The sequence below is a fragment of the Poromitra crassiceps genome (genome assembly GCF_964638095.1).
Source record: "Poromitra crassiceps genome assembly, chromosome: 14".
In the NCBI taxonomy this organism is placed as follows: Eukaryota; Metazoa; Chordata; class Actinopteri; order Beryciformes; family Melamphaidae; genus Poromitra; species Poromitra crassiceps.
In genome coordinates, this window is record NC_139633.1 from 13,363,870 (window position 1) to 13,384,280 (window position 20,411).

Below are 20,411 nucleotides of genomic sequence, written 5' to 3' on the forward strand. Positions count from 1 at the left end.
GTGTGTGTGTGTGTGTGTGTGTGTGTGCGCGTGTGTGTGTGCGCGCGCGCGTGCACTAATGTGTGTTAGTGTGCAAGACTCAAAACTATGTCAGAGCTCATGCACCGCTGCACCCATGGTAGGATGTTTCTCTAATGTGAAGATCTAGAACACTGAACACATCAATTGAGAACGATCAAAACACACTCAAAAGACCAGATTCCCCCACAGACACACACACACGCACACTAGAGCCCGACCAATACTGGATTTTTGAGGCCAATGCCGATACCGATATTAGGGGGTAAAAAAATCCAGATATCGATATATTGTTTCTTATATTCTTATTATATATACACATTATATTACACAATTTTTTCCAATGATCCCTCAAATATCAAACGCATAGATAATATGACTTGACATGACTTGAGATATGTAATGTAGGCAGGATATTTTACAGCTTATCAATAAACTTTGTTGTCCAAAATGACATCAATGCAATGAAACTGTAAACTTCACTGGGAATTTAATAATTATAAATAACTAGAAATACAAAAACTCAAATAGAACAAATATAAAATATAACTTGAGTTAAGAAAAAATATCAAAAATACACAACATGCTGTCTATAAGTAAAAAAAATAAAAATAAAAAAATATCTGCAATATCGGCCAACATATCGGCCGATACTGATATATCGGTTATCAGCCGATATCGGCCAATAATATCGGTGGACCAATATATCGTTCGTGCTCTAACGCACACATTCACTGATGAATGGCCACATCCGCACATACAGTACATACATAGACACACAGTTTGTGTAGTGTTGTGTAGTTTTTTGTTTCACACATAGCTCACACACAGTGCAGTGTGGTGGACGCTGGATAGCTCACACAGTGCAGTGTGGTGGGCGCTGGATAGCTCACACACAGTGCAGTGTGGTGGGTACTGGATAGCTCACACATAGTGCAGTGTGGTGGGTACTGGATAGCTCACACACAGTGCAGTGTGGTGGGTACTGGATAACTCACACATAGTGCAGTGTGGTGGGTACTGGATAGCTCACACACAGTGCAGTGTGGTGGGTACTGGATAGCTCACACACAGTGCAGTGTGGTGGGTACTGGATAGCTCACACACAGTGCAGTGTGGTGGGCAGCACTGGATAGCTCACACACAGTGCAGTGTGGTGGGTACTGGATAGCTCACACAGTGCAGTGGGGTGGACACTGGATAGCTCACACACAGTGCAGTGTGGTGGGTACTGGATAGCTCACACAGTGCAGTGGGGTGGACACTGGATAGCTCACACACAGTGCAGTGTGGTGGGCAGCACTGGATAGCTCACACACAGTGCAGTGTGGTGGGTACTGGATAGCTCACACAGTGCAGTGTGGTGGGCGCTGGGCAGACTAGTTAAGTGTTTGGTTTCACTGCTCTTGTGTCCATTCATCGTCGTCACGCGACGGTTCTCTCATTTCTGTTACCTCGTGTGAAACAGCTGCCTCAGATGTAACACTCAGCTTGGCTCACTTAGTGCAGACAAATGATATACATGAATAGATGTGCCACACATAATGAGTATAGTTCAATAATGAGGGACGAGTAGAAAAGTTCAATAAGCTTTAATGGTACAATAAACAAATTAATTTTGGCGTATGACTCCATGATATAATGACGCTCCTCCTGAGATGATGAGAGGAGGGCCTCAGCGATGAATAGGATAGAAATTCTTCAGGAGTCATGACGTTGGTGGTGGTCAGGGGAGGAGGTGAGGCGAAAACAACTGCTTCAGCAATGATGAGCAGCAGCTGAGGGTGACACATAGCACATAGGCAGCACATACAGTAGCAAACATAGTAAAAACATGTTGTGTGTGTGTGTGTGCGTGTGTGTGCGTGTGTGTGTGTGTGTGTCTGTGTGTGTGTGTGTGTGTGTGTGTGTGTGTCCACGTGTGTGCGCGCGCGCGCGCGCGCGTGTGTGTGTGTGTGTGTGTGCTGGCTGCTGTTTGTTTGTCCAGCAGCATGCTGACACATGGCTCTCTGGCTCAACCTTCAGAGGTCCATCTTTGCAGTATTCTACTTCAAAGGGCTCTGTGGGTAATGTGATGATTGGTGCTCTGCATATTTCATGAGCTTCTCAATATTGATGGGAGGAGCAGAAGTCTGAGGCGGAGGAGTTTCCAGTGTACACACTCCTCCTCCTCTCTCTCTCTCTCTCTCTCTCCCTCTCTTCTTTGATGGCTATTTCAGGTTAAATATGAGCCTGTACTTATGTGCCACTGATGGCCGTTAACTTGGTGTTGAGCGTTTGTGTGTGTGTGTGTGTGTGTGTGTGTGTGTGTGTGTGTTTGCAAAAGACCATTAGGACCGTCCATTATGGATCATAACGCTATATTGCATTACAAAAATACACACCATCAACACGCTCTTCTCCACACTCTTTACCACCATTTCTCCTCTTCTCCCTTCTCTCTTCCCTTCATCTCTTTCTCTCTCTCATCATCTCCATTCCTTTCCATCCCGTTATCTCAGTGGTTCAAAACCTTAGGGTCGCGACCCTAACTGTGGGGTCGCCTGGAATTCAAATAGGGTCGCCTGAAATAAAACAAAACAAAACAAAAAAAAAAAATTTTTTTACACCAGACTTAATACTACCGAAGATAATTAGGGTCACTTGCGATTTTTTTTTTTTTAACTTAACTTTTTAGTTCTGAGTTTAAAGTGATAATCTCTAAGATTTCAGCTTTGTTCTCTTGGGTGACACCTATAGCGATGAGTGGTAATTGCAGGTGACATCCAAACAGTGTTGCATTACATTATGTGACAATACTAATGTCACATAATGTCACTATATACTGCAAAGGCTTCCATCAATGGACCATAGCCTCAATCAACATTGTGGGTGATTCTTATTTATTTTTTATTTTTATGAAACTCTTTGAGATTATAACTTTAAATCAGGATTCTGAGATTAAAGTCAGAATTCTCAGATTAAAGTCAGAATTCTCAGATTAAAGTCAGAATTCTGTGGGGGGAAAGAAGCATACTATGTGACATCACTGACAACGTCATTGACGACATTATCGATGGTGTAGGCCTACCGGAATTTGAATGTCGTGGGGTCCCTAGATCTTTCGTGACGTCAAAGTAGGGTCACGAGCCAAAAAAGGTTGGGAACCCCTGCGTTATCTCCTTACTTCTTCCCTTTCTTCTCTTACTTATTTCCTGTCTTTCTCACTCTGTTCAGAACGTTTTTTGTGTGGCAAAGTTGCACATAAATGAATACCTCTCCTCTCCTCCTGTGCAGCCCTTCCATCCCATGGTGAACCTGGTCTGCAGTGGTGAGCTGAGGATGTTCTTGTGCGCCCTGTACGCCCCGGTGTGCACCGAGTACGGCCGCGTGTCCATGCCGTGCCGAGCCCTCTGCCAGCGCGCCAAGGACGACTGCCACAAACTGATGGAGATATTCGGGGTTTCCTGGCCAGACGAGATGGACTGCAGCAGGTGGGTGTGGGTGTGTCTGTGCGCGCGCGTGCGTGTGGGGGGAAAATGATGCAAGTGACGTCTCCGCGTTTGAGGCTGTTGAAGTGTGTGAGATAAAAGCAACAGTTGAGTTCACGCATTCCACCAGTATGTTTTTTTGTGTGGAATATTTATTCGTCCAGGCCTGAACTCGTAGCATATGTTTTGCATAAATCCCAACACTGCCCTGCTCCTATCCTGGCTGCCTGTCTTGGACTCATGCCAACTCCACTTGTCTCCCTCCTCTCCTCTCCTCGCCTCCTATCTCATCTCTCTATCCTCCTCCTCTTTGATCTCTGCTCAGCTGTCTTTCATTCTTTCACTCTCCTTCTCGCCCCTCTCTTCTAACAGGCCCGACCGACTCTGAGTGTTCTCATGAACATAGACGTGATCTGACTTGTAGTTGTCGTCTCCCCCTTCAGGTTCCCAGACTGCGACGAGGCCTATCCTCGTCCGGAGGACCTGCTCACGGCCTCGGACCCCACTGACCAGTCGTCCCTGACCGTGCAGAGGGACTACGGCTTCTGGTGCCCCAGAGAGCTGAAGATCGACCCCGAGCTGGGCTACACCTTCATGGGCAAGAAGGACTGCTCTGCCCCGTGCCCCTCCATGTTCTTCAGCCGCCAGGAGCTGACCTTCGCCCGCTACGTCATCGGCGTCGTCTCCATCGTCTGCCTGTCCGCCACGCTCTTCACCTTCCTGACCTTCCTCATCGATGTTACCAGGTTTGAATGAGTGAATGTTGTCTTTGTCTGGTAACACAGTAACCTGACATTGCCAGGTATTGTTTGTTTTCACAAACCAAACCGCACATCCTCTCTCGCACACATCTCATTTTCTCGCAAAGCTCGCGAGATAATCCAGCTTGCTTGCAAGGTTAGTAACACAGAGGTTTTATTTAGCATCCATATCAGCTTATTGAGAACGGGTATGAGAATTAAAAATATTTAAGCAAAAATACTAGAATTTGTAAAAAAAAGAAAAAAAAAAGGGCTAAAGTAAATAATATAATAATAATAATAATAATAATAATAATAATAATAATAATAATAATAATAATAATAGGCATTACCATAACACTAAAGAAAAACAAAGTAGAAAATGCTCAAAATAAATCGAAGATACGTTTTCTAATTTTGACATTTTTTTTTATATTTTTCATTCTCACTAGGTTCCGATACCCTGAGCGGCCAATTATCTTCTATGCCGTGTGTTACGTCATGGTGTCGCTGGTGTTCTTCCTGGGCTTCCTATTGGAGGACAGGGTAGCGTGTAACGCAGTCAACCCCGCCCAATTCCGTGCTTCGACCATAACACAAGGTTCTCACAACAAGGTAAGGGGGTTTAGATCATGTCCATCGATGATAGCTGCACTAAAAGGGATACTTCACAAGTTTTTAAGAAGCCTTTCTGGTTCATGAGGAACTGGGAGTCCATTTATAGACCACTTGCCAAAAAAAAATTGTTTTTGTTTTTGTTTTTGTTGTTGTTTTGTTTGTTTGTTTGATTGTTTTTCATTTCATCCAACCTCTCTTTCTCTCCCGTTCTCTGCCAGGCTTGCACGCTGTTCTTCATGGTCCTGTATTTCTTCACCATGGCCGGCAGTGTGTGGTGGGTCATACTGACCATCACATGGTTCCTGGCTGCTGTGCCTAAATGGGGCAGCGAGGCCATTGAGAAGAAAGCCCTGCTCTTCCATGCCTGCGCCTGGGGCCTCCCGGGGACCCTGACTGTCACTCTGCTGGCCCTGAACAAGATTGAAGGAGATGGGATAAGTGGAGTGTGTTTCATAGGCCTGTATGACGTCGACGCCCTGAGGTGGTTTGTTCTGGCTCCGCTCTGCCTCAATGTGGCGGTGAGTACAGTCACAAGACGGGTGAGTGGGGGGAGGGATGCACAGTGCTGATGCGTAGATGAGAGGATGACTGGGTAGATGAGAGGATGACTGGGTAGATGAGTGGGTGGTCTGATGGAAGAATGGGTGGGTGGATTGTTGGCTGAGCCTGGATCAGTGGATGAACGGATGCGTAGATGCCGAGCTGACAGACAGTGATCCGGCTCTTCAAGCAGAATTCAAATAATTGGTCGTTTTTCATCTTTGATCCTCTCCCCTCCTTCCTTCGTCTCCCCCCTCTCTCCCTGCTCAGGTGGGCGTCTCTCTCCTGCTCGTGGGCATCGTGGCTCTGAACCGGGTGCGCATGGAGATCCCTCTGGAGAAGGAGAACCAGACCAAACTAGTCAAGTTCATGATCCGGATCGGCGTGTTCTCAGTGCTCTACCTGGTGCCCTTGCTGACTGTGATCGGGTGCTACCTGTACGAGCATACCTACCGGGGTGTATGGGAGACGACCTGGGTGGAGGAGAACTGCAGGCACTACCACATTCCCTGCCCATACAAGGTAAAGATGAGAGTGTCCGTCTCTCTGTGTGTGTGTGTGTGTGTGTGTGTGTGTGTGTGTGTGTGTGTGTGTGTGTGTGTGTGTGTGTGTGTGTGCGTGCGTGCGTGCGTGTGTATGCATGCGTGCAGGACTATTAGCTGAGTCTTTTTTGCGACCCAGTTGCTGTATTGCCTAGCTAGCTTATACTCATAATCTTCTGTATTTCAGAGACATACGTACGTAGATGATTCATGTGTGTTCCACATTTCCAAAACATCATCACAACTATATTTCCCCCGTTGTGCAGCTCATCACAGATGGCCTCTCAGCATCTGCCTCGTCTGTCTTCTGAGGGATGTTGTAAATTAATGCACGCAGGCATGCGTGTGCACACACACACACACACACGCACACGCACACACGCACGCACACACACACACACACACACACACACACACACACACACACACACACACACACACACACAGTGTGTGTATGTGTGTGTCAGTATCTTTCTGTGAGAGAGACACATTTCAGAGGGAGACAGACAGATAGACAGACTACACACAGTTGTGAGAGAGAGAGAGTATGTGCGTGTGTGTGTGTGTGTGTGTGTGTGTGTGTGTGTGTGTGTCTCTGTGTGTGAGAGTAGTAAACATGCTGGCGCCACCAATGAGGGAGTTAGGTGCTTCTCCAGTGAAGGAATTCCATATAAAAATAACTCCAAAATGAGGACAGGGACAGAAGTACTAGACATCCGTTTTTGAATGAATCGTGCTATTTCTATTTATTTAAAATAGCTGGGCACATTTCAACATGGGGCCTTTATCAACTGGTTGTGAGACAGTCTATTTTTGGGAGCTGCTGTCTGTTCCCTTCCCTTTTTGGGACGTTTTATTAGTGAGAGAGACGATCCGAGTGTGCGCGCTTGTTTGGGCGAGTGAGATAGAGGCCCTGTTCACACCTGGTATTACAACATGCGTCCTGGGTGTTCCGATAGCAAGTGGACAGCTCTAAGTGCAGGTGTGAGCGCACTCAAGATGCATTGAGGATGCATTGGGATCCAATAGCACAGATCGCAGCACATGCTTCCTCCGATACATGTGCAGTCGCCCCCCCAGTTCCCCTTTACACCGAACAGGCGCCCCAACTGACCAGAGGATGTACATAGCATTATTAAAAGCAGGCTGTAGCAGCTGGTACATAGCATTATTAAAAGCAGGCTGTAGCAGCTGGTACATAGCATTATTAAAAGCAGGCTGTAGCAGCTGGTACATAGCATTATTAAAAGCAGGCTGTAGCAGCTGGTACATAGCATTATTAAAAGCAGGCTGTAGCAGCTGGTACAGAGCATTATTAAAAGCAGGCTGTAGCAGCTGGTACAGAGCATTATTAAAAGCAGGCTGTAGCAGCTGGTACATAGCATTATTAAAAGCAGGCTGTAGCAGCTGGTACATAGCATTATTAAAAGCAGGCTGTAGCAGCTGCAGAGCATTATTAAAAGCAGGCTGTAGCAGCTGGTACATAGCATTATTAAAAGCAGGCTGTAGTAGCTGGTACATAGCATTATTAAAAGCAGGCTGTAGCAGCTGGTACATAGCATTATTAAAAGCAGACTGTAGTAGCTGGTACATAGCATTATTAAAAGCAGGCTGTAGCAGCTGGTACAGAGCATTATTAAAAGCAGGCTGTAGCAGCTGGTTGACGCGCAGTGGAGTCCGGAGGCTCCAACTCGCTTTCAGAACGGACACAACAATAAACTTCACAACCTGGGAATATTTGCATTACTTTGGGCTGATGGAAGAAAAGGATAAGAACATTTTTGTTACCTGTACAGTACATCTGAGAACTGAAAGCACTTTCCCATGTGTTGTGAGCGCTATCCGCTGTCTATTTTTTTAGAGTACGGTACATAGATGACGATGAATGACGGTGTCCATCTGGCGATCATAAATCGTTGTACTATAAACTGCCATTAAAAACAACATTGCATTTGGTCTTTGCAAATGGAAATTATGTACATGTTTACTTTCATATAGAGCGGGGAAGTGAGATCCGATCTCAAGTGGTCACTCGAGACGCATGTGGAGACACATTCTAATTAGAGCCCGACCGATACCAGATTTTTTAGGCCGATGCCGATACCGATATTAGGGAGTAAAAAAAATTCCGATATCGATATATCGGCCGATATTCTTATATTAAATATACACATTATATTACAAAATGTTTTTGCAATGATCCCTCAAATATCAAACACTTGACAAAGACAAAGACTTGACATGACTTGAGATATGTAATGTAGGCAGGATATTTTACAGCTTATCAATAAACTTTATTGTCCAAATTGACATCAATGCAATGAAACAGTAAACTTAACTGGGGATTTAATAATTATAAATAACTAGAAATACAAAAACACAAATATAACAAATATAAAATATAACGATCAAATATACACAACATGTTGTCTATGACTTAAAAAATACAAAATAAAAAAATATCGGCATATCGGCCAACATATCGGCCGATACCAATATATCGGTTATCGGCCAATATCGGCCAATAACATCGGTGGGCCGATATATTGGTCGGGCTCTAATTCTAATGCCAGGTGTGAACTGACCTACATAGGGCTGTCCACTTGTGATCGGAACACCCAGGACGCATGTTAATACCAGGCCTGAACAGGGCCAGAGATGGAGATGACGGTTCTGCATGTAAGTGGAGGAGAGGGAGCAGAGGGCAGTGTGCATCATTACCTCAGCTAATACCACTCTCAAATCCAACTTCGCACAAAAGCAGTGACTTCATCTGTGTGTGTGTGTGTGTGTGTGTGTGTGTGTGTGTGTCTGTGTGTCTCTCTCTCTCTCATCCTGTCTCATTTTCTCTTTCTCCCTCCCACTCCCTCTCCACTGGTTCTCACACAATACTTTCCCTCTCCTCTCTTTCAGTCGCTCTTCCTCCTCCATCCATCCTCTTCATCTCTCTCTCTCTCTCTCTCTGTCTCTCTGGGCTTGTTCGGTCATGCTCTGCTGCCTGTGTTCTATGAGGTCTTTGTAGCGGTTATGAGGGGAGGTTGGGGGGCCGGTGGGAGTGCGGCGTCTTACACAGTCAGGCGCTAAATTAATAACCTAGTGAATTCACACAATGCTGACACAAACACACTCCAGCCCTCTCTGATATGTGCGCGCACGCGCGCACACACACACACACACACACACACACACACACGCGCGCACACACACACTGCACAGACACACACACATGCACGCACACACTGCACACACACGCGCGCACACACTCACTGCACACGCGCACGCACACACACACACACACACACACACACACGCACACGCACACACGCACACACACACACACATCACACACGCATGCTGCAGACGTATTAAAAGGTGATGAAAGCTTCTCCTCAATTTCACATGTGAAGCACAAGATGTGAAAAGTGTCTTTTCATCTGCTTCAGAAAGAGATAGTTCTGGGTTAGGATGAGGCGATGAATGTGAGTCAGTGGATCGACTTCAGGCAAAGTCAAACAAACGTGTGTGTGTGTGTGTGTGTGTGTGTGTGTGTGTGTCTGTGTGTGTCCATGTTTTGTGACTATTACGTTCGAGTGCTGTAACAGTCGTTTATATGATAGAAAGTGTAAGCTATTTTATGACTGACTGTAACTTTATGTGCAGGCAGGTGCAAATGCTTATGTTACACGTGTGTTTGTTCGTGTGCGCATGTGTAGCTGTGTGTGTGTGTGTGTGTGTGTCCGTGTCCATGAAAAAAGACCCCCTTTCTCTCCTATTGTCGCTCTGGAATTTCAATATTGCTGTGTGTCATATGATCTTTCCCCTAGAGGGGGTCTGTGTGTGTGTGTGTGTGTGTGTGTGTGTGTGTGTGTGTGTGTGTGTGTGTGTACAACTGCACATATTTTGGGATAATTAGATTGTGTGGGCATTGTGGGTGTTGTGGCCCTTCACTGTGGGCACAAGGTTTTTTTTTCATCTTGGGACCCCAGTCTGAGACATTTAATCTCAGCCCAGACTAGACGGACCAAGGCTGATTAAAACATACCTCTTTTTTCTTTTTTCATGGTTAGACCCACCCACCACAGCTAGGCCTTCAACCATTACTGCATACTATGGACCCTTAAAGGGACAGCTCACCCTAAAATGCAAAATGCATATTTTTCCTCTCTCCTGTAGTGCTATTTATCCATCTACGTATATCGTTTTGGGATAGTTGCCTGAGTTTTGGAGATATCGGCACTTTGAGCACCACAAGCCGAGTGCCACCCAGTTCTATTGTATTCAAGAGAAGGCAGACATCTCTGCGGCCGATATCTCCAAAACTCAGGCATCTGCTGTCAGGTGAAACGAAGCGGCTTGCGACTGCACATGTATTGGAGGAAGCATGGTGCTAGTCTACATCTCTCCCCAGATCGGCAGAGGGGGTGGAGCAGTGACCAGGACAGCAGGGGGAATTGGCCAAGTACAATTGGGGAGAAAGAAATGTGAAATAACTTGATAAAAAAAGATGTTCATAAATGCGTAGCTGGTCTACACAAAGCAAATTTCCGTTAATGGACAATACAAGATTCTATTCTATTCTATTTGTCAGTCATGTCAGGTAGATTATTCAGTCGCCTGCATTTCGCCCACCTCATGATCTTATGATTGTGATCATGTTTCATATTGATGTTGTGATCTCTCCTATAGGTTGAGCAGAGCAGGCGCCCGGCCCTGGTTGTGTTCCTGATGAAATACCTGATGATGTTGGTGGTGGGGATTCCCTCTGTCTTCTGGGTGGGCAGCAAGAAGACCTGTTTTGAATGGGCCGGCTTCCTGCATGGGCGCAGACGAAAAGAGTAAGCAGAGATTGGATGCGTTTGTTTGTTTGTGTGTTTGTTTTTGAATCTCTTGAATAATCTTGCCTGATTTTGCAAGGACATGAAGTGAAAGCAAGTCACATCAATTCTAATCCATAATAGAATAGTCAACAGAGGTTATTTTGCCGCTATCAAGTTCAAGTTTATTGATATATCCCATTCCCTTCATCACAAGCGTATCTCAGGGACTTTACAGATAATGAGCTGAACTAGATCTAAGTTATCAACAATTGTAAAACAAAATGATATAAGACAAACTCAGGGAAGAAGAACAAAGACAAGATAGCAGCAAGGCATATATATATATATATATATATATATATAGCCTAGCAAACCCAGCACCACCAATATTTGATGCATATGCCTGTGTTAGTCAAATAAGCACATAACTGGTAGTAGTACCTCGTTATTGCATCTGTACTGTTTGTACTGTTTTTTTTGTTTTTTTTGAGGATATAAATAAATCACGTGTGTGAGTACATGTTTGTACACAAATGCGTGTTGACTTATTTATTTATATATTTTTTGCAGTTTTTTGCATGTGAATTCATTGCTTCAGACCATAGCTTCAGACAGATGTTCAAGTAGTATATTTGGTATCAAGGTCCACGCAGTAAACTAACATCAGTGCTTACACAGACACGCACAAACGCAGTATTTGTCTCCATGGTGACACGAGGCTGTCTTCTGCACCTTCGTCCTCCCACCCTCAACAGCAGAACATTAACCCTGTCCTCCTCTGTCTCCTGGCCCTCTGCGTCTCCCTCACCTCTCCCCACCTTCCCTCTCTCTCTCTCTCTGCGCTCCTCCTTGCGTTCCTCACTCCCTCATCTCTTCCAACCCTCCACGCTGCATCTCCCCCTCTCTCTTCCTGCGTTCCCTGTCTCCTCCTCTCTCTCCCCTGCTCTCCTCCCCCACTGTGTCTGCTGCACCCCTCGTGTCTCCCCACTCCCCTGCGCCTCCCCCCTGCCTGTACCACTACCCTCTATCTGCCCTTCCCCCGGGTCGCCCCCCTCCCCTCCCCTCCCCCACCCTCTCCCCCCTGCAGCAGTGGGGTGAATGAGTCTCGCCAAGTGCTGCAGGAGCAGCCAGACTTTGCCCAGTCCCTGCTGCGAGACCCGCACACCCCCATCATCAGGAAGTCCAGAGGGACATCCACCCAGGTACAACAGCAAACATGTATAGCCAACAGTAGCAATAGTACTGCTATGGGTAATAATGGTGGTAGTACTAATAGCAGCAGCAGTACAATTAATATTAATATTACAATATTATTAATATATTATTATTATTATATTATCATATTAATAATATTATAATAATATTAATATAATATTGTTAATATAATATTATTATTAATATTATAATTAATGATATCATTAATACCACTAGCGGCAGTAGTAGTATTAATTGTCCTAGTGGTGAAACTATAATAGAACCTTGCTCATCTGAACCCTTTGGTAATCATGGCTGTTGCTATAGCAACGTGTAAAGTGAAGTGGTAATAGGAAGAATAGTAGTAGTGATAGAAGTACAGCAGAAAGTCCCTAATCTGAACCCCCTTGTGGAATCATGCTTGTTGTAGTAGTAGTACTGTAGTTCTGACAACTGACAGTCATTCACAGACCCAATCAGATGATCTGACTCCCTCCTAATATCAACTCTGATGATGTTATATCACACTGCTCATGAGCAGATAGAAAATGCATCATACAACTCTACAACGGTAGAGTTTGATCAACAAAAATCTAGAACGTTGATTATAGTCTAAGCACAGACTTCCTTTGTACTGTATAATGTACTGTATATATTTGTACTATATAATGTACTGTATATCTTTGTTTGTGACAACCTGAACCCCACTCAAGTAAAAAATAAAACAAAACCAAAAATAAACCCTCTGTACCCTCCTGCAGGGCACCTCCACCCATGCCTCCTCCACCCACCTGGCTACCCTGGACGACCCCGACGAGCCGGTCAGGCCGCACCACCCCGCCTCCACCAGGAGCAAGGCCAGCAGTGTCCACAGCAAGGCCAGCTACCACAGCAGCCTGCACCGCTCGCCTGACCACAGGTACAGCACGAGCATCCATCTAGCCGTCTGTCCGTCTGGCTGGACGTCTGGACTAGGGATGTTAATGATTAATCGACAATCGATTAATCGATCATTAAGAACTTGATCGATCAAACTATATGTTAACCGATTAATCGACAATGTAGACTATGTGCTATTTTATCATTTTTCTTTTCTTTTCTGAAATGATTTAACACCACAAGGGCAAAATGTAACTTCCACTGCTTATACAGAGGAAGAAGAAAGCCAAGCTAGCAGACAGAAAGTCCATGGTGGAGAATTACACCCAAAAAGACAACAGTAATCATTGTAAACATTGTAATACAATGTTGAAATATCTCACATCCACAAGCACAATGACAGCTAATGCAGGACGTTTAGTTGGTTGATCAACTTGTTGGGTAGGCCTAAAGACAGGTGTATTTTGTATTTTATATTTTGTATGTCAAAAGCAGTTTTTAAAATAATGATGAATCGATTCATTGATTGTTAACCTGACCAATTAATCAATTAAGGAAATTGATTTGCATCCCTAGTCTGCACAAGGTTTGACCTTGATGTAGGTGAGGGTTTTGGAGAGAACTGATATCCCTTCTTCCCTCTCCTCTCTCTTCCTCCTCCTCCCCTCCCAGGTGTGATACTGTGGCTACTAACAAAGGTGCCGAAGTGCGCAGTTTCCATGGCAGCACGCCATGTCTCGACCACCCGCTGTCCACTCACAATAGCCTCCATCAGATGGACGGCCAATCGGGGCACGGCAGCCAGCAAGACTTGTCTGAGGCCCCGCCTACCCTCATCACCCACGGGACCACGGCGAGCGAGAGCCGGGTAGCCGGGGACGACGGCACCAGCGCCTGAGGAGAGTCAGAGATTTGATGGGGGAAGATGATGGAGGAAGATGTTGCCCTTGACATCCTTCTGATTAGTGTGTCGCCATTTTCCTCTAAGAGGATGGTGAATGTCTTGTTCCAGTGAGGGGCTGTGGCCATTTACTGGCTGTACACCTGTGCAAGTCATGTGACCATGGTGGTGATTTTTCATGTTGTTCAGTGGCACTTCGTTCCTGGTCATGTGTTAGCAGTGCAGGCTAATGGGCAGCAGGTCCACAGGTGAACCTGACTCTGAACCTGTCATACAGTCGGGATGCTCCCCGTGAAAATGGGGAGCATTGCCAGGTATGTGACATGCTTTCTGTGTTCCCCTCCCCTAACCATCATACGCCCCTGAGGGGCCGCACTGAGTGAGGTTGGGGGGGCCGCCAGTTGCTCATCCCTGCTCTTAAGGTATCGGTCTCTCGCGGAGTCGACTAAATTCCACTCTAAAAGCCGGAGAAGTATTTTTTGTAAATCATTCGAAATTACTTCTCTGGCAGTTGACTCATTTTGTGGTTACATCAGTGAGGCTTCTCTCTTCTCGGAAGCTATTCAGGGAAAGTTTTCGTCGGGACCAGACAAGCTTGAGCTAGCGTTGGCCACGAAACAGACACTGAGTCACCATGTCTGCAGGGAGATGCTGTGGACAAGAACTCCCACATGGAATACAAGTATTGCCTGCAGTCGTACTTTCTATGGCTTATTAAGTTCTGCATGTGGAGGCCAGAGTCTTATCTCTGCCACCGTACATGGATGTACCATACATGTATGCAGTAGTACATCAGCCTGGTTCTTGGTTTTGACACTGGCTTGACTAGTCTTATGATGGTAATTTTTCAAGTCCTAGTCTTATATCCTTCCAACCAAATATGTCAACACTGCCAAGTATAATTTTTGTAACAATCCTGAATGGTTTGCCCACTATTTTGGTATCATCTCATGTAACGCTTGACTTTTTCAGTCTCAGTCTTGGCCCTGTTTGATCTCAGTCTTGACTGAGACTCGCCTGGTCCCAGTCTTCGTTTGTCTTGGACATGCAGTCACTGAGGAGGTCTGGACTACTAGTTCTACGTGGAAGACGTTTTGTCATTGTGAGAGACTGACCAATATAGGCCTAATGTGAAACGGTGGACCTCTCTGTGGATTAGTGAAATATTTTTATACTGTGAAAAATTGTTGGTGTTTTCTGCTGCACTGTAGTGTGTGTGTGTGTGTGTGTGTGTGTGTGTGTGTGTGTGTGTGAGAGAGAGAGAGAGTGTGTGTGTGAGTGAGAGAGAGTGAGAGACCCAAGTGTACATGACATGTTTAGTTTTAAACAGCTCGCTTCTCCCCCCTGGTGGACAGAGAACGCATGATGGAGGGAGAGCTGCATGGATTGATGAATGGATGAAGAGAAAAGAGAATGTTTTGTGGGAGGGAGGGGGTTAATATATGTGTAGATGCTATTTGGATGGAATGAACAGGAGCACCTTCTCAGCGTGCTTACATGCACACATACTGCCGTCTGCCAGGCCAGCATCCAGAGCTGAACTCCCCAAAACCATTTGAGGCACGACTGTCTCTTTCCCACAGAGGCATTCTACAACAGAAGAAGAGGTGTTGGAAAGAAACAAGATGCCAGTGAGCACAACCGTTGCATTTTCAGTCAGTTGCATCAACCGATCAATCCATGTATCTAAAACATTATCACACATTTTCGAATACACAAGTTAGAATATAGCCTACTGGACAGTTATTACTCAAAAGCTACTGGAAGGACAATTGTTTTATCTCAGAGATCAACTCCTACTTGCAACTTTGGCCATCTACCAGGGCCAGTTCTTCAACTTGTCCTTTTTGAAGTTGAGTGTGTGGTGAGGCTTATGTAAATCTGTATAAATGTTAAAATTTGGTGGATGTGTTCTCCAAGGTCAAAGGTCAAAGACACTCTTTGCTAAGATGCTTTTGAGAAACCTATTGATGTGTTACAGTCCAAATACTGACTAAAGGGAATGTTATGGCAAGGCTTCATATAAAAAAAAAAGCATTGATCTAGGATCACTGGCCAAGCCTTATATGATCATATTCAGTGTGCATTCCAATCCAGGTACAAGACCTGCATTCAGGCCGCATGGTGGCATAAACTCTGAATTAAAACATAACAGCACTGAGATACTTCATATGCGTAAAGGGCTGTTATTGGAGAGTAAGCTTATTTCATTAAATTCAGTTTTCATCAATGGTGATATGTAACGAACTACTGTGTGTGCTCAGCGTTCATGTTGCTCTTTTGTTCTTAAAAACAAAGTCACAAACTGCTCCTCGCATTTGCTGCGACATTTACTATACAAGCGTAAATGTACAGTTAGGCAGTGTAAGTGCTTCTTTTTCCATAGCTTTTGTTTTGTTCCACAAACCCTTATTCTACCTACCTCACCATGCACGCTCAGCCTCCTCACCATGCACGCTCAGCCTCCTCCCTCACCATGCACGCTCAGCCTCCTCACCAAGCACGCTCAGCCTCCTCCCTCACCATGCACGCTCAGCCTCCTCTGTACCTCACCATGCACACTCAGCCTCCTCACCATGCACGCTCAGCCTCCTCCCTCACCATGCACGCTCAGCCTCCTCACCATGCACACTCAGCCTCCTCACCATGCACACTCAGCCTCCTCACCATGCACGCTCAGCCTCCTCACCATGCACGCTCAGCCTCCTCCCTCACCATGCACGCTCAGCCTCCTCACCATGCACACTCAGCCTCCTCACCATGCACGCTCAGCCTCCTCCCTCACCATGCACGCTCAGCCTCCTCACCATGCACACTCAGCCTCCTCACCATGCACACTCAGCCTCCTCACCATGCACGCTCAGCCTCCTCACCATGCACGCTCAGCCTCCTCCCTCACCATGCACGCTCAGCCTCCTCACCATGCACACTCAGCCTCCTCACCATGCACGCTCAGCCTCCTCCCTCACCATGCACACTCAGCCTCCTCACCATGCACACTCAGCCTCCTCACCATGCAGGCTCAGCCTCCTCCCTCACCATGCACGCTCAGCCTCCTCACCATGCACACTCAGCCTCCTCACCATGCACGCTCAGCCTCCTCACCATGCACGCTCAGCCTCCTCACCATGCACACTCAGCCTCCTCACCATGCACGCTCAGCCTCCTCACCATGCACGCTCAGCCTCCTCTGTACCTGTACACATACAGTACACACACACATGCGCGCACAATTGATTGGATGCTTTTTTCTTTTTCAAATCTCATCTCGTTAACAAACCTGAACTAACCCAACAAATGTAATTCAATTGCTAGTGCATGTTTCAGAAATACTATGAAATTGAACCCAGGTCGAGCAGAGTGGAGTATTGTTAAAAAGGAACTTGTGGGTTCTGGGTTGAATCAAAAGAATATAACTCCTGCACACTTATGTTTCGCTCCTGAGACCTTCATCAGATGAATCTGATGAAGGTCTCAGGAGCTAAACGTTATTCTTTCTGTTAAATAAAACCTTTTGCATTTGCAGACAGTGTGCAGGAGTTATTTCCTTTTGATTCAGTCTGGTTTTCCCTCCTCCTCCACCTGTCATTTTTAGGTGTGCAGAACCTTTGCTCCTTCGGGTTCTGGGTTGAACCATGCATCACTAACACTGCCACACACCAATGGATCTGTAGCTGTCTCTCTGTCAGCCGGCTCTTTGTTTTCACAGTCTACCTCTTTAGTTTGTACCTAGCGAACACACTGGCCTTGCATTCAGATACACCTGCTGCCTCTCTCCTCCCGTCTGTCTGCCTTTCTCTACCATCATCATCCATCATCTACCTACTTCAGCTGTATCTGTTGAACCTAAGTTGTCTGTCCTACCTGACGACTTAACCTGCCTCACATCTGCCTTCTGCTGCCCATATTGCCTCTCCGCAGTCTGCTGTGTGTGTGTTCTGTACATGTAGCCATGCTGATCTTATTTTGGACCTAAGGCGATACTGTCTGTACTCTTCTGTTGGCTTCCACACACTGTAAGCATTGTGCTTTTACCTCCGACTTGGACTGAGAGGCCTACTGTACCGTTTGCCTCAACACAACTCACTCGATTCCAGCTTGGAAAGATCTAATCCTCGGGTCCTACGTCAATTCGCTTAAGTCTGTATTTGTGAACATTAGTCTCATAGCGAGACATTACATTAGAATGAAGAGTTTGCCCTGCTCCCATCTTTCTGATATCAGATTGCAGTAAAGCTTCATAGAGGGTGAACTGAAATTGGAGGGAGAAGATGACTCACAGCAAGCATCCAGGATGGGTTCACAACCATAACAATATTGTGAATTATGAAATTGAGAGGTATTTGCCTTCAATTGTAATTTATTTGCAGTTTGAAACTGTTGTGACTACTTTTACATGCAGTTGAATAAAACTTTTTTTAGGATTTCTGTGCTCTTATTCCAGATCAGCTGACCTCATGCATATAATTTTTAATGGGGGGGCTCGGGGGAGGCTAGACCAATATGTGGGGGGGCTAAGAAAATGGCCGATTTTCATGACTTCAAAGTTACTTTATAATGAGCTACCCCCCCCCCAAATAAAACCAGATATGGCACGTTAGCACATTCAAAATAAATGTAGTTTTTTAATTAATTTGCCCAAAGAATATAAAAAATATATAGCTATAATACTACAAGTGACCACAAGGCAATGGTAAAAACTTTCACATGCAAAGGTTTAGGCATGAGGAGTGATTGGTTAGGTTTAGGCATGATGAGTGATGATTGGTTGGGTTTTAGGCGTGATGAGTGATGATTGGTTGGATTTAGGCATGCAGACTGGTGATTGGTTAGGTTAATATCAGGGTAAGAAAAAGTCCACAATGGAAATAAGCCTTTTGATTGATTGATTGATTGATTGATTGAATTTATTTGATAATTGATAAAAACATACATATACAACTGCCTAGCAGGAATACATACAGTACATTAAAAAAATCATTGGTTGAGGTTGAGAACACAATAAAACATCAGGGACCATGTTGGAAATAAGTGTTTACACTTTTGCATGTTATCCCTTGGATCTTTTATTGTCTCTATATCCATGAATAAAGTCAATCAATCAAAAGGCTTATTTCCATTGTGGGATTTTTCTTACCCTGAATTCAGAAGGTAAACTCCAAACAGCTCATAGCTCAGCAGGCTGAGTCACTGTGTCTGTGTTGCTACCTGACAGGGGGACTGTTGGTTCGATTCCCGATGGAGGAGACATATTACAGCACTGCAGCACTGCACTGTGTTTAACATCAGTCTGCCTTTAATATCCTCAAATTAATCAGAAGTGTAATAAAAACTAAAAGAAGATTGTTATGCGTATTTCCACTTTTATTCAAATAAGAAATAGCTTTGCTGCCTAAATAAACACAGATGAAAGTTCAGTCTGTGCACACCCCAGGTTAGAACTCAGAACCTCTTCCTCTGAAGGCAGCTGACATACACAGTGAACCACAAAGGCACTGCCACTGATGCTGTATTTCTCTCTATATGACTGTATTTCTCTCTGTATGAATTTTGAAGTGCCTGGCTATAGGTTACTGTGGGAGGACTGAAGCTTCCATGGTAAACTAAACTACACACCCCAAGCTGAATTTAATTGAATGTACCTGAAGGTTAGCCTGGGTAAACCCAGTCTTCAACGTGACATCACAGGCCATGCCTGTAGCGTAGGTTTCTTCGTGACTGATAGCACATAGAGGTCACGTGGAGGCTGGGTTTACCCAGGCTACCTGAAGGTAGCCTGGCTTTCCTTTGAGTGAGCGACATAGAGAGACAGTGAGAGAGAGAGAGAGAACAGAGTTTGGCAAAAATCCCACTGTAAAAAGTTTGACCTGTCTGGTTTTAAAAATGTTACATTTCAGCTCAACATAAAGCTGGTGTGTGTGTGTGGGGGGGGGGGGGGGGGTTTCCAGTAGACTATTGTGACACCTTGCCTAAAGCCTAAAGAGTAAATGTGGAGTGACACCAGAGTTTTAGCACAGGGTTAAGCAACCACCACCACCACCACCACCCAAGCTGAACGTCCTGATTGTACCTGAAGGAAGCCTGACTTTCTTTTGAGTGAGCGACATGGAGAGATAATGAAAGAGAGAGAGAGAATGGAGTTTGGTCAAAATCCCGCTGTAAAAAGTTTGACATGTCTGGTTACATTTCAGCTGTCAATCAACATAAAGCTGATGTGTGAGTGTGTGTGTGTGTGTGGTTGGGGGGGGGGGGCTCATAAAGTCTCAGAAAAATGTAATGGTAAAAAACAAAGATAAGAGCTCTTCCTTTATGTTGTTTTTTTATTTCAGACATGTTATGCTTGTGGGAGAGACAGAGAGAGAGAGGAAGAGAGAAGAACATGCAACAAAATCCCACAGGCTGGATTTGAAGCAGGTCACTGTGGGAGAACTGAGGCTTACATGGTAAACTACACACTCAACTCAGTGTGCCACCAGGGGACACCTTCTGGTGTTAATTAGTAATTACTTTATTGAACAGCCAATCAGTATCCTCCAACAACCTGCTAGAGGTTTGAACTAGGGGTGGAGCCGAACCTGGTATTCAGAAAAGCACAAATACGTGGGTTTTTACAAATGTTATTTATTTTATACAAATATTTATAAAAAAATATTTGTTTCCTCTGCCTCTGTCTGTGTGTCATGGATGGTATA

General features: G+C 45.2%; 1 protein-coding gene across 2 annotated transcripts in view; it reads left to right on the forward strand.

Moving 5' to 3' along the window:
- The window catches only part of LOC310788879 (frizzled-3-like), a 39,222-nt gene extending 25,053 nt beyond the window's left edge, over positions 1–14,169 (forward strand). Inside the window, exons 2-10 of one of the 2 annotated variants that reach the window (XM_083650457.1) lie at positions 3,295–3,491; positions 3,932–4,234; positions 4,681–4,843; positions 5,065–5,364; positions 5,657–5,908; positions 10,615–10,763; positions 11,836–11,947; positions 12,701–12,858; positions 13,491–14,169. In XM_083650457.1, the coding sequence (XP_083506583.1) occupies positions 3,295–3,491; positions 3,932–4,234; positions 4,681–4,843; positions 5,065–5,364; positions 5,657–5,908; positions 10,615–10,763; positions 11,836–11,947; positions 12,701–12,858; positions 13,491–13,716 (1,860 nt within the window). In that variant the 3' untranslated portion in view covers positions 13,717–14,169. Of the gene's footprint in view, positions 1–3,294; positions 3,492–3,931; positions 4,235–4,680; positions 4,844–5,064; positions 5,365–5,656; positions 5,909–10,614; positions 10,764–11,832; positions 11,948–12,700; positions 12,859–13,490 lie in introns of both variants that reach the window. The other variant, XM_083650456.1, reaches the window with a different exon arrangement.
- The last annotated feature ends 6,242 nt before the right edge of the window (positions 14,170–20,411 follow it).